The sequence below is a fragment of the Podarcis muralis genome, chromosome 15 (assembly GCF_964188315.1).
Source record: "Podarcis muralis chromosome 15, rPodMur119.hap1.1, whole genome shotgun sequence".
NCBI lineage: Eukaryota > Metazoa > Chordata > Lepidosauria > Squamata > Lacertidae > Podarcis > Podarcis muralis.
Genome location: NC_135669.1, coordinates 41,969,696 through 41,983,163, shown reverse-complemented (window position 1 = coordinate 41,983,163; position 13,468 = coordinate 41,969,696). Strand labels below are relative to the sequence as shown.

Here is a 13,468-nt window from a genome sequence, read left to right as displayed (position 1 = left end):
TTGGGCTAGAGTTCTGTGAGGATTACAGAAGGAGGGGGTCAGGCTGTGCATTGGCCAAAGGCTTGGTGGAACAGCTCTGTCTTGCAGGCCCTGCGGAAAGATGTCAAGTCCCGCAGGGCCCTAGTCTCTTGTGTCAGAGCGTTCCACCAGATTGGGGCCACAGCCGAAAAGGCCCTGGCTCTGGTTGAGGCCAGCCTAACCTCCCTGTGGCCCGGGACCTCCAAGATTTTTTTGTTTGAAGACTGTAAGGTCCTCTGTGGGACATACCAGGAGAGGCGGTCCCGTAGGTACAAGGGTCCTAGCCGTATAGGGCCTTAAAGGTTAAAACCAGCACCTTAAATCTGACCCTGTACTCCACCGTGAGCCAGTGCAGCTGGTATAGCACCGGGTGAATGTGATCCCACAGCGAGGACCCCGTAAGGAGTATCGCTGCAGCATTCTGCACCCGCTGGAGTTTCTGGGTCAGTCTCAAGGGCAGCCCCACGTAGAGCAAGTTACAATAATCCAGTCTGGAGGTGACCGTCGTGTGGATCACAGTGGCTGTGTATTAGGATGTTGCCTTATGCCAAGTCAAGTTGGACAACCCAATATTACCTGCTCTGACTGGCAGATCACCACTCACTTTGGGAACTGCCGATTTAACATTTGTTGTAGTTCCAAAAACTTCTGGGGTGCGGTGCACCAGGTTTGTTTGTTTTTTAAATGATTTTCATTGGCTTTACATATAATCACATTGTGTAACGTCAGATCCTCTTATTTTATCTCTTTGGCTCAACTGGGCCTGACAACTTCTCTCCCTCCCATCTGATAGTTTACAACAGGCACCCCCAACCTTCGGCCCTCCAGATGTTTTGGACTACAATTCCCATCATCCCTGACCACTGGTCCTGTTAGCTAGGGATGATGGGAGTTGTAGGAGAAAACATCTGGAGGACTGCAGGTTGGAGATGTTGAATGGTTTCTTTAAATATTAAGGTTCGTCATTGTTTCACAAGATGTGTGTCTCTTTAAAGGCCAGAGCAAATAACATGACCTAGTTTTACAGCTGTGAAGCAGTATAGCAGGTGCTGTTAAAAGTAAAGGTAAAGGTACCCCTGCCCGTACGGGCCAGTCTTGACAGACTCTAGGGTTGTGCGCTCATCTCACTCTATAGGCCGGGAGCTAGCGCTGTCCGAAGACACTTCCGGGTCACGTGGCCAGTGTGACAAGCTGCATCTAGCGAGCCAGCGCAGCACACGGAAACACCGTTTACCTTCCCGCTAGTAAGCGGTCCCTATTTATCTACTTGCACCCGGGGGTGCTTTCGAACTGCTAGGTTGGCAGGCGCTGGGACCGAACTACGGGAGCGCACCCCGCCGCAGGAATTCGAACCGCCGACCATGCGATCGGCAAGTCCTAGGCGCTGAGGTTTTACCCACAGCGCCACCCGCATCCCAGCAGGTGCTGTTAAGTTGTGTTAATTAAGCTGTGTCAGCAATGAGGTATTGTATATAAAGAGCAGCATGTAGCTCTCTCAGTCCCCTGGTGAATGGGATGGTGGGTGGGTCATGCTTATTGATATAGTGTAATTTAGTGTAAAAGGGGTTTTTGTTTCTGTTATCAAAGCCTAGCAAAAGTTACTTTTGCATTTCTTGAATGTGTGGTCTCCCCAGCACCTTCTGCAGCGCAACTAATCTGCAAAATAACCAACAGGAGATGTCTGGTTTACAAAATTAAACTTTGCATCTTTACATTTCGCTTTGTTTCCTATCCTTGTTATATCATTACAGTGGTTCCTCGGGTTAAGAATTTAATTCATTCCAGAGGTCCATTCTTAACCTGAAACTGTTCTTAAACCTGAAGCACCACTTTAGCTAATGGGGCCTCCCGCTGCCACTGCGCCGCCGGAGCACAATCTCTGTTCTCATCCTGAAGCAAAATTCTTAACCTGAGGTACTATTTCTGGGTTAGCGGAGTCTGTAACCTGAAGCGTATGTAACCCGGGGTACCACTGTACCTAAAATATTAAGTTACTCAGCCTGAATATGTAGCAATTTCCTCTTACAAATCTTCAGATAGTCCTGCTATAATGATGTTAACTGCTTACAATTGTCTTCCAAACATGATATAAATTTGTTCCAGTCCTTTTGGAATGCTTGGTCTCGCTGGTTCTGAATTCTTCCCATCAGTTTTGCTAGTTCTGCAAAGTCCATCATCTTCATCTGCCACTCTGCTTTTGTTGGGGCACACCGGGTTTGGGAAGCCTGACGTGTACGCAGAATAAATAAATACTCTAACCCTACTGGATGGTTCAGGGATGCGGGTGGCGCTGTGGGTTAAACCACAGAGCCTAGGACTTGCTGATCTGAATGTCGGCGGTTCGAATCCCCGCGACGGGGTGAGCTCCCATTGCTCGGTCCCTGCTCCTGCCAACCTAGCAGTTCGAAAGCACGTCAAAGTGCAAGTAGATAAATAGGTACCGCTCTGGCTTGAAAGTAAACAGTGTTTCCGTGTACTGCTCTGGTTCGCCAGAAGCGGCTTAGTCATGCTGGCCACATGACCCAGAAGATGTATGCCGGCTCCCTCACCCAATAAAGCGAGATGAGCGCCACAACCCCAGAGTCGGCCACAACTGGACCTAATGGTCAGGGGTCCCTTTACCTTTACTAGACAGTTCATCTGAGGGATCTTCCTTGTTCTTGTTCTCTTTTTTTAGGCCTGTGGACGGGGCTGATCGTCTGCATCTCCCTCCAAGCCGCCTCTTTCCTGGTCCTCGTCCTGCGAGCCGACTGGAAAAAGGCCTCAGAAGAGGTGAGGCTCGAGAGCACCAGTTCCTTTGGTTTCCATAAGTGGGCGGGTCCCAGCACCCCCGAGGGGAAAGGGGGCACCTCATGGAATCATAGAGCGCTAGAGCTGGAAAGGGAGCCCCCAAAGGACATCTAGCTCAACCCCTTGGAAAGAAATGCAGGGGAAGAATCATTGACGGCTGGCCACCCAACCTCTGCTTAAAAGCCAGAGGAGATCTTCCGAGGTTGTCCGATCCCCTGTTGAATGGCTTTTATCACCCTTCCTGATGTTTAGTGAGAATCTCCTTTCTCGCAACTTGAATCCGTTGCTTCGAGTCTTATGGTCCGGAGCAGCAGAATAATAATACAGTCAAACCCCAGTTGTTGAACGTAATCCGTTCCGGAAGCATGTTTGCCTTCCAAAACATTTGACAACCGAGGCACGACTTCCGATTGGCTGCAGGAGCTTTGAGCAGAAGCCATGTCGGATGTTTGGCTTCTGAAAAACGTTCGAAAACCGGAGCATTTACTTCCGGGTTTTTGGCATTCGGGAGCCGAAACGTTCCAAAACGGAGGCGTTCAGGATCCGAGGTTTGACTGTAACAACATTAACATCATCAATAGTAATTTTATTGTTTAAATGCTGTCCATCTAACTGGGTTCCCCCAGCCGCTCTGTGCAGCTCCCAACAAAATATTCAAAAGAACATGTGGTCTGAGAGCTGCTGGATTGATGCAAAACACATAAAAGACAAATGTCCTCTTCTGTCATGGGGGGTGCTGAACTCTCAGCCTCACAAGAGCTCTTCCTACCTCAGTTTCCTGAAAGAGACGCAAAAGGTTTTTGTGTGTTTCTTGGGCTCTGTTTTCCTTCAGAAATTTCACACCCCAGTTTGTGGTTTTAAGGCAAAGGTGTGTTGTCGAGGTGGAAAAAGTGCCGTTCTGAAAACGAGGAGGTCCAGAAACCTGACGATCCAAATTAAAACGTTGGGATTCTGCTCCCGGCTTCCAACTGAGAGGCAACGGGTTGCGGCGAGCTTTCCTCAGAAGTTGGAAATCGAGACCCCTAAGCTAGCTGTGCCCATTATTCCCAGTGGGACTGTTTTGAGCAGGACTAGCATGGGAGACAGCCCTCGCAGGAGACGTACTGAAATTAGCTGGCCCTAATTAGGTGAACCCATTAACTTCAAAGGGTCTACTCTAGGTAAGATGAGAGCTGGACAGTGCCCAGTACAGTGGTACCTCAGGTTAAGTACTTAATTCGTTCCGGAGGTCCGTTCTTAACCTGAAACTGTTCTTAACCTGAAGCACTACTTTAGCTAATGGGGCCTCCTGCTGCCGCTGCGCCGCCGGAGCACGATTTCTGTTCTCATCCTGAAGCAAAGTTCTTAACCTGAAGCACTATTTCTGGCTTAGTGGAGTCTGTAACCTGAAGCGGATGCAACCTGAAGCGGATGTAACCTGAGGTACCACTGTACTTGTCGGAGAGATGTGCAGTCGTGAAAGTATTCAGGCGTCGAAGGGCGACTTAATGAGCCTTGATTGGGACATCATGGGAAATGTGTGCTATGGGTGTTAACCCTGAGATAACTCCTCTCTCTCTCCCCACCCATCCCAAATTTTTCATCTCCTAGGCTCAGAGCCGAGCAGGGCTGACAGCCAGACTACAGACCGGCAGTTCTGAGGACATTTCTGCTAATAAACCGGTGCCCTTAGGTAATTTTTCAATGGGGGTGGGAATGAATGGGGTTGAGAGTGTGATATATATATATTTTTGGGGGGAGAGATGAATGGGGCTGGGAGGGATTCCTTTTCCCGCTTGCCCCCGCTTGTATAAAGGTCAGGGGACACACAGAGGACAGAGGAGCCTGCTAAAGTTTCACTTTTAAAACTCAGTTCCTCGCAAGACAGCTTGATCACCATGACCGCTCTTCCCTGTGCGATTCGTGGCCTGGGGCAGGTTTCCAAGGGTTAAGTTCCTAGAATTGTGGGGTTGGATGGGGCCCCTGGGGGTCATCTGGCCTAGCCCCCTGGTCACGCCAGAATTGTAGCTCAGTAATCGCCGACAGTTGGCTCACCCTGGCCTCCATTTTGCCTCCTGACCCCCTCTGCTTCTCCCTCTGTTTCTGGACTGCTCTCTGCCGCAACCTCTTCCTGCTCACTAAGCCCTGTTTGGATACCTCCTCCTTCCATTCTTCTCCCTCTTCGGGCTCTGAGCCTTCTTCCCTTGGGGGTTCCCCCCCACATCTCTGCGCCCAATCAGACAATGACATACAGCAATGAAAGGGTGAGTAAGATTGGGAAATAATAACAAATTTATTTATTTATTTATTTATTTATTTATTTATTTATTCATTCATTCATTCCCCGCCCATCTGCCTGGGTTTTCCCAGCCACTCTGGGTGGCTTCCAACAGGATATTAAAAACACAGTAAAAGATCAAACATTTAAAACTTCCCTAAGCAGGGCTGCCTTCAGACTTCTTCTTAAAGTAAGATAGTTGTTTATTTCCTTGACATCTGGTGGGAGGGCATTCCACAGGGCAGGCGCCACCACCAAGAAGGCCCTCCTCCTGGTTCCCTGTAACCTCAATTCTCGCAGGGAGGGAACCGCCAGAAGGCCCTCAGAGCTGGACCTCAGTGTCCGGGCAGAACAATGGGGGTGGAGACGCTCCTTCAGGTATACTGGGCCGTTTAGGGCTTTCAAGGTCAACACCAACACTTTGAATTGTGCTCGGAAACGTCCTGGGAGCCAATGCAGGTCTTTCGGGACTGGTGTTATGTGGTCTTGGCAGCTGCTCCCAGTCACCAGTTTAGCTGCCGCATTCTGGATTAGTTGGAGTTTCCGGGTCACCTTCAAAGGTAGCCCCACGTAGAGGGCATTGCAGTAGTCTAAGCGGAAGATAACCAGAGCAGTGATGGAGAGAGAAAAGGGGCGCGAAGCCCTCTCCTTTTTGCAACTGCGGCCTTGCCCACTGCCAGCACGTGGCCTGCAACCGATTTCCCCTTCCTGGATTACGGCAAAGGTCCCACCCCTGAACTAACGACGAGGTTTTCTACCCCACAGCCTACCTCACGATGGAAAATGAGGTCCCCAATGGGGATGCTCTCAGCGGCATGGACCACGTGATGGAGCACCCGCCGCAAGACCAGCTGATTCCCCCGGAAGAGCTCACTTCGTCTCGCGTAGAAGTCTTGTCCGGGAAGCAGCTCCTATTGCACCGGGGGCTGGCTGTGGCGTTGGCAATCACCGTTTTGGTCGCAGGCGTCCTGATCCGCCTCCTGTTGCAGAACGGGTAAGGCGCTGAGGGGCGGCAGGCGGACCCCGTCGAGGACAGAAGACACCTGGGAACTCTCTTCAATTCTGGAGGAACCCCTTTCCTTCCTGGGGCTCGGCCAGGTGTGTGTCGCACAAAAGAGAACCATTTAGCCAGTCGCCCTTGGCCTGAAGGATGGGGGAATATTTCCTGGGCTGGCCTGAGCCGCTCTGCTTTTGTTGGGAAGAGTTGGCCAACTCAAGAAAAGGATAATTAATCGGATGCCACTATGAGGATGTTCGAGCGATGGGTCACTGTTACTCAGTTCTTCCTTTTCCTGGAAGTTTATTTTCAACCAGACTTTCCCTCTCGCAGCTCAAATCTTTTTTGAGTCTCTCCCCACACCTTTAAAAAAAAATATTTCAATAATCAGCCTGCGGTTGTTGAACCCCGAGGCGCGAGATCAAGGACTCGTTTCATGCAGCAGACTTTATTTTCTTGAGATGTGGACCCTGCCAGTTTTATGCGTCGCGAGCTCAGTGCTCGTTAAGTTTCCTTTGGCAACCTCTAGCCGAAAACGCACCTTTTCTGTGCTCCCTTTCCCCCCAGTAATTCTGCCTTTTGGTATGGTTCAGGGTTTTTATGAATAAACCGAGTTTTTCTGAGTTGTTTTAATAGATTGCCAGGTGAAGTGCTTCTTCGATGACGCGGGCAGATGTTCTGACCCAGGTGTGTGGGAAACGTCGGCGCGAGCTGAACTACAACTCTCCTCCGCTGTGGCGAGGGTGTTGGGAGTTGTAGTTCAACAACGTCCGGAGGGGGACAAAGGCTCCCCACGCCTGTTCTGCTCCAACAGACATTGCTAAAAAACAAGTGGGAACTGTAAGAAAGTGCTGCTGGCTGTTCAGGCTGCTAGCCCGTCTGCCGTAAACTCCCTTCCTTTCCCCCCAAAGACTCTTGGTGCTCCAATAATAATAATAATAATAAATTTTATTTATATCCCGCCCTCCCCAGCCGAAGCCGGGCTCAGGGCGGCTAACAACAATAAAACAGTACAAAAGTACAGCATAAACAACACTCTAAAATCATTCATTATAAAATTAATTAATATTATTATTTTATTTATACCCCGCCCTTCCCAGTTCAAAAACCGGGCTCAGGGCAGCTAACAACAAATTTAAAAGGCTTACTTATAAAAGCAGCATAAAATACAGTATAAAAACATGAATAACAATAAAATTCAAAAATCAAAAATCAATTTAGGGGAAATAAGCATTAGATCAGTGTTTCCCAACCTTGGGCCTCCAGCTGTTTTGGGACTACAACTCCCATCATCCCTAGCTAGCAAGACCAGTGGTCAGGGATGATGGGAATTGTAGTTCAAAAACAGCTGGAGGCCCAAGGTTGGGAAACACTGCATTAGATAATCCCCAGGGCTAGCTGGCTGAATTGGTCCTACTTGGGCCAGTGAGGAGGCCAGGGGAGAATTAGCTGTGGGGTCTCAGAGCAGGCGATCTTCATAAAAGGGGAGGGGGAGGGAAGAGAAGGGAAATAAAAGATCAGGCTTAATTCAAATTAAAGGCCAGGAGGAATAGCTGTCTTACAGGCCCGACGGAAGGAGGTTAAATCCTGAAGGGCCTGGGACAGAGCATTCCAGGTTGGAGCCATCACTGAAAAGGCCCTGGCCACTAACTGGCTGTGCTTGGGCCTCATTGCGGGGTTTTGAGGCTCCGCTCTCTTGCTTGGGGTTATTTTTGTTGGATGATTGAGGGCAGATTAAAGAATGCAGCTTGCTCCTACGGGAGGCAGCGATGGCTACCAGTCTGGATGGCTTTAAAGGAGGGTTGTTGTTGTTTAGTCGTGTCCGCCTCTGCATGACCCCCTGGACCAGAGCACGCCAGGCACTCCTGTCTTCCACTGCCTCCCGCAGTTTGGTCAGACTCACGCTGGTAGCTTCGAGAACACTGTCCAACCATCTCGTCTTCTGTCGTCCCCTTCTCCTTGTCCCTCCATCTTTCCCAACATCAGGGTCTTTTCCAGGGAGTCTTCTCTTCTCACGAGGTGGCCAAAGTATTGGAGCCTCAGCTTCAGGATCTGTCCTTCCAGTGAGCACTCAGGGCTGATTTCCTTCAGAATGGAGAGGTTGGATCTTCCTGCAGTCCAGGGGACTCTCAAGAGTCTCCTCCAGCACCAGAATTCAAAAGCATCAATTCTTCGGCAATCAGCCTTCTTGATGGTCCAGCTCTCACTTCCATACATCACTACTGGGAAAACCATGGCTTTAACTATACGGACCTTTGTTGGCAAGGTGATGTCTGCTAAAGGAGGATTAGATAAATTCAGAAAGGAAAAGCTTACTGGCCAGAATGGCTCTGTTCTGTCCTCCGCAGCCATGCTTCTGAATACCATTTGCTGGAAACTACAGCAGGGGAGAGTTGCTCTTATGCTCGGATCCTGCCTGCTTGGTTTCCCTTTGGGGCACCTGGCTGGCCAGTGTGAGAACAGAATGCTGGACTAGACAGGTCATTGGCCTAATCCAGCTGTATTTTCTTACATTCTGCAGATTATATTTTGCATTTCTGCAAATGCCTCTCGCTGGTGCATGGACCCGGCGTCAGAATCCTTTGCCCTCCAGTTGCTGCTGAGCTACAACTCTGATCATTGGCCATTAGCCTTGTTGGCTTGGTGCTGGTGGGAGTTATAGTTTAGTGACACCCTGTAGGAGCCAAACCTTCCCAGCTCCTGGCACAGATAGCGTTTTGGCTGCAGTCTAAAAGAGTTTGCTATTAGTAAAGGTAAAGGGACCCCTGACCATTAGGTCCAGTCGTGGCCGACTCTGGGGTTGCGGCGCTCATCTCACTTTATTGGCCGAGGGAGCCGGTGTACCGCTTCCGGGTCATGTGGCCAGCATGACTAAGCCGCTTCTGGCGAACCAGAGCAGCGCACGGAAACGCCATTTACCTTCCCGCCGGAGCGGTACCTATTTATCTACTTGCACTGGTGTGCTTTCAAACTGCTAGGTTGGCAGGAGCTGGGACTGAGCAATGGGAGCTCACCCTGTCACGGGGATTCGAACCGCCGACCTTCTGATCAGCAAGTCCTAGGCTCTGTGGTTTAACCCACAGCGCCACCTGCGTCCCTTGCAGAAATAGAGCGGGCAGACGGGGACCCTCGAACATCCAGATGTTGTCCAGCTCTCATCAGCCCCAGCCAACATGCTCTGTCACTGAGCTACAACCCTAAGCTTGAAAATAAAAACAATATTCCAGTCCTCATGGTTTCCCTTTTGAATTAAGGCCCTTCCCCAGCAAGGAACCACCAAGTCATAGGAAGGCAAAAATGATTCGAAATATAACAGCACAGAAACAGCTCAATTTGCATTGTGAGTAAAGGAAAAAGAGATCAATTTGAGCTAAAAATTTGGATTCTAAAAACGGAGGTTGATCCCTTTTCGCTGTTATAAAGTGAAAGTAGTTACCGCTGACCGAAGCCGCAAGTGGGAAAAGCTGTCAGAAAACTTGCAAGTAAGCTTTCAAAATCCTCCCTTCTTGCAGGGGGAAGGGGGGGGCTTTACTTTAAAAAGAGAACCCTGCATGCCGATTTGAGAAACAGCTGGTGTAAAACCCAGATAAAGGCCAGGTGGATAAATATGAATGACAGATTTAATGAAAGGGATAAAAGTTGCTGGATAGAGCTGCAACCATTCCTGCAGCCACTCGGTGTCGCTTCAGCCCCATTTAACCGCTCCCCTTTTATCTTTTTGGCAATTTGATTTTGAAAGCAAATTTGGGACCCTTTCTACACTTGCACAAGTCAGAGGGGTGCTGGAGTTTGCTCCTGAAGCCCCTCCTCATGTGTGTGAAAAGTCTGCCCCATGCCACTGGTTTCTCAGTCAGCCGGGGAATTAATTAGTTCCATTATTCCTTCTAATAGCAAACTCGGGTGGTTGAGGGCCCATCACTTTGGAAGCGAACAAGACTACATGGAATACAGAAACTTGCTGCCTTTCCCCCAAAAAGGACTCATATGCCATGGGTAGGCAAACTAAGGCCCGGGGGCCGGATCCGGCCCAATTGCCTTCTAAATCCGGCAGACGGTCCGGGAATCAACGTGTTTTCACATGAGTAGAATGTGTGCTTTTATTTAAAATGCATCTCTGGGTTATTTGTGGGGCATAGGAATTTGTTCATTTCTACCCCCAAAATATAGTCCGGCCCCCAACAAGGTCTGAGGGACAGTGGACCGGCCCCCTGCTGAAAAAGGTTGCTGACCCCTGATATATGCCAAACTACACAAAGGGAACAACTCTTCTTGAATCATATGGAGGTGTCAGTGGTCAGAAACCCTTCTTAGGGATGATGAATGCGCTGCAACATTGCGTTGCAGTTCCCAGGGATATCACATTAATAACAATTTAAAGTTTTATTCCGGCTCCCAGCCACCCACAAGGAGTTCTAGGCTGCATAACCGTTCCCTCTAGCCCCAAACTTGCTTTATCCTAGCAAAACCCCCACCAGGTACATTAGGCTGGGGCACTCTGCATATGCTCAGAGGTGCATTTATCTGGCAACCGCAAACTCAAGCTGTGACCCAGCAGGGAAATAAATTCTAGGGGGGCCCTCCCCTGTAATAACCCTCTAGCTCTGGAAGGGGTTTCCTGTGCTACTGTTAGGAATAATATTGCACTCACTCTTAAAACGTGGGTCCTTACGGACCCAAAATGATACAAGCAAGAGATGTCAGCAGGGGCGAAGGTTTGTAAAGGAGCAGTGTGTGTGAAGTATTTAGGAGGGGAAATCTTAAAAGTGGGGAGCCCCCAAAAATAGGCCAACGCAGACTGAGCATGCTCTGTGGGCACGGAATGCTGCGTGGGAGTGGGAATGGAGTGCCCTGTGTAAGGGCGCGGCTGGCTGATGGAATACTCCACGCTGCAACATTTTGTCGCAGTTTCTGAATTATAAGAACTGGGGTGATGTTTAAAGTTTGGACTCTGGGTGAAGTTTTGATGCTGGTTTGAAGAAAGCACATCGGCTTGGGCCTGCAGTACTGGCTTTTTTTAAAGGAGCCCCACACACCCAGAAAAAAATGAGCATGCAGAAGGCAAATTCCCCTTTGAATTGCTCCCGGGGCTTTGGCAGAGGAAGACAAAGGAGTTTAATAAGCGTGAGGCATCTTCCCGGGGGGGGGGGGGTGGCGGCGATTATCTGGGTATTTATGGGGTAATCTCAAAGGCCTCCTGGCATCAGGTGGCAGAGAACTTTCCAGAGGGAGCCCTTATACTGGGGAATGAAAACTTAAGCCCAAAGCAGCCCTCATGGGCCTGTGGGTCGCCCAGCAAAAGCCCACACCCCAGTTTCCACCCCAAATGTTTTGCCTGGCTGGAAGCGTGTCCAGGGCTCCACCCCCTTTTGCCTGCGGCCCCCAGAAAGTTGCTCAGAAGGGAATGTGGCCCTTGGGTCAAAGGGCCCCCTCCTGTCTTCTCCTTTGTAAAAGTGTGATGTGCGCTCTGTCAAACACCACGCGTGCCGGTGGCGCTGTAGAAATAATGCGCTTTGGACATGCTCAAGGGCACACCGTTTCCTGGTAAAACCTTCCGAGATGTTGCAGGTTCTGAGGCCTCCCTCTAACAAAGGTCTGGAGAAAGCAAGGGGAAAGCAATTTGTACATGCTCAGGAGCACTATTGAGTCAAGCAGCAACACCATAAAATTGGCCTTGCTTTGCCGCCGGTACGGGCCAGTCTTGACAGACTCTAGGGTTGTGCGCCCATCTCACTCAAGAGGCCGGGGGCCAGCGCTGTCCGCAGACACTTCCGGGTCACGTGGCCAGCGTGACAAGCTGCATCTGGCGAGCCAGCGCAGCACACGGAACGCCGTTTACCTTCCCGCTGGTAAGCGGTCCCTATTTATCTACTTGCACCTGGGGGTGCTTTCGAACTGCTAGGTTGGCAGGCGCTGGGACCGAGCAACGGGAGCGCACCCCGCTGCGGGGATTCGAACCGCCAACCATGCAATCGGCAAGTCCTAGTCGCTGAGGTTTTACCCACAGCGCCACCCGCGTCCCTATGGCCTTGCTTTATAGCACCATTAATGGCAGGCCTCTGGCCCTAACACAGATCTACATTTGGATACATACAATGTTTTCAAATGGTTTTCAATTGTTTCAAAATTCTGGCCCTTTTTATTTTTTACAAGCGAGTTTCAAAAACCTGAACTAAATATTACCATGCTCACTTTCCTGAGACAAAGTCCCCTTGGCCACAGTAGGACTTACTTCCGAGTAGACCTGCAAAAGAGGCTCGGCCTCTAAGGGAGGGGGCTACAATCCCCGGCGCGTGCTTTCCTCGGGAGTAAATCCTAAACTGTTCCCGAGTAGACATGTAACAGAGAGACATGCAACAATCCCATGGCATGCTTGCGCCGGGAGTAAATCCAATGGAACATCGGACCATTTGCTCCCGAGAAAACAAGCAGAGAGAGAGAAGATTGCGCCCTACAATCCTAAAGTTCACTTTCCTGGGAGTATTAGTTCCATAACCACCATACTATTTGCTCCCGTGTAGACACTATAGGAAAGTGGGGGAGCATCGCGCCCCACAACCCCACTGCCCATTTTCGCTAGGGTACACCCAACACGTGCAAACACGCGAAAGAAAGAGGAGGATCGTGCCCAACAAACCCTTTGCCAGCAAAGGCGGGAGAGCAAATCCCAAAGGAGCACCCTGCCATTTACTCCCGAGTAGACACACACACACAAAGAGAGTGAGCGAGCGTTTCATTTTTACATTACATTGAAATTGGAAATGTAAAGAAAAGGAAGGAACATATTATCATATGTGGTGGACCTGCCCCAAGGTGAAAGACTTCTGGGAAAAGATATATAATGAATTGAAAAAAATGTTGAAATATAAAGAAAGAAGAAAGAAGACCTTTCTTCTTGGAATAACTAGGTCTAGAATTGCCCAAGAAAGATGTAAAATTATTTTTGTATGCCGCAACTGCGGCTCGTATTTTGTTAGCTAAAAAGTGGAAAACCCAAGAATTACCAACGATAGAAGAATGGCAGATGGATTTTTTGGAGCTAGCCGACCTAACCAGAAGAGTCCACGACCAAAAGGAGGAGGAGTATCAGGAAGATTGGATCAAATTTAATGATTACTTAGTTAAACATGTTAACTTAAATTAACTGAAAACAGCTTGCAGATATTTAATTGGCTTAGGATTTTATTTAAGTTAAGTGATGAATTAATAGGTTTAATTTCATAATGTGAAGATCTAAGGATGTTAATGTTTAAGTTAAATTATTTTAAGAACTGTGATTTGGAAAACCCTTAAAAGGGCAATGAAATTCAACCAAGGGGAAGCGAGGAAGTCACTTAATAATGTTAAGAAGTGTATTTTTTAATCGGGTCATGATTTATGTTTGTTTCTTTTATGTGTTTGTTTGTTTA

General features: G+C 49.1%; 1 protein-coding gene across 1 annotated transcript in view; it reads left to right on the top strand.

Moving 5' to 3' along the window:
* LOC114585632 (multidrug and toxin extrusion protein 2-like) overlaps positions 1 to 6,695 on the top strand; it is a 32,100-nt gene extending 25,405 nt beyond the window's left edge. The window contains exons 15-17 of the mRNA XM_028708464.2: positions 2,696 to 2,790; positions 4,399 to 4,480; positions 5,831 to 6,695. Of these exons, the coding sequence (XP_028564297.2) occupies positions 2,696 to 2,790; positions 4,399 to 4,480; positions 5,831 to 6,063 (410 nt within the window). The 3' untranslated portion in view covers positions 6,064 to 6,695. The remainder of the gene's footprint in view (positions 1 to 2,695; positions 2,791 to 4,398; positions 4,481 to 5,830) is intronic.
* The last annotated feature ends 6,773 nt before the right edge of the window (positions 6,696 to 13,468 follow it).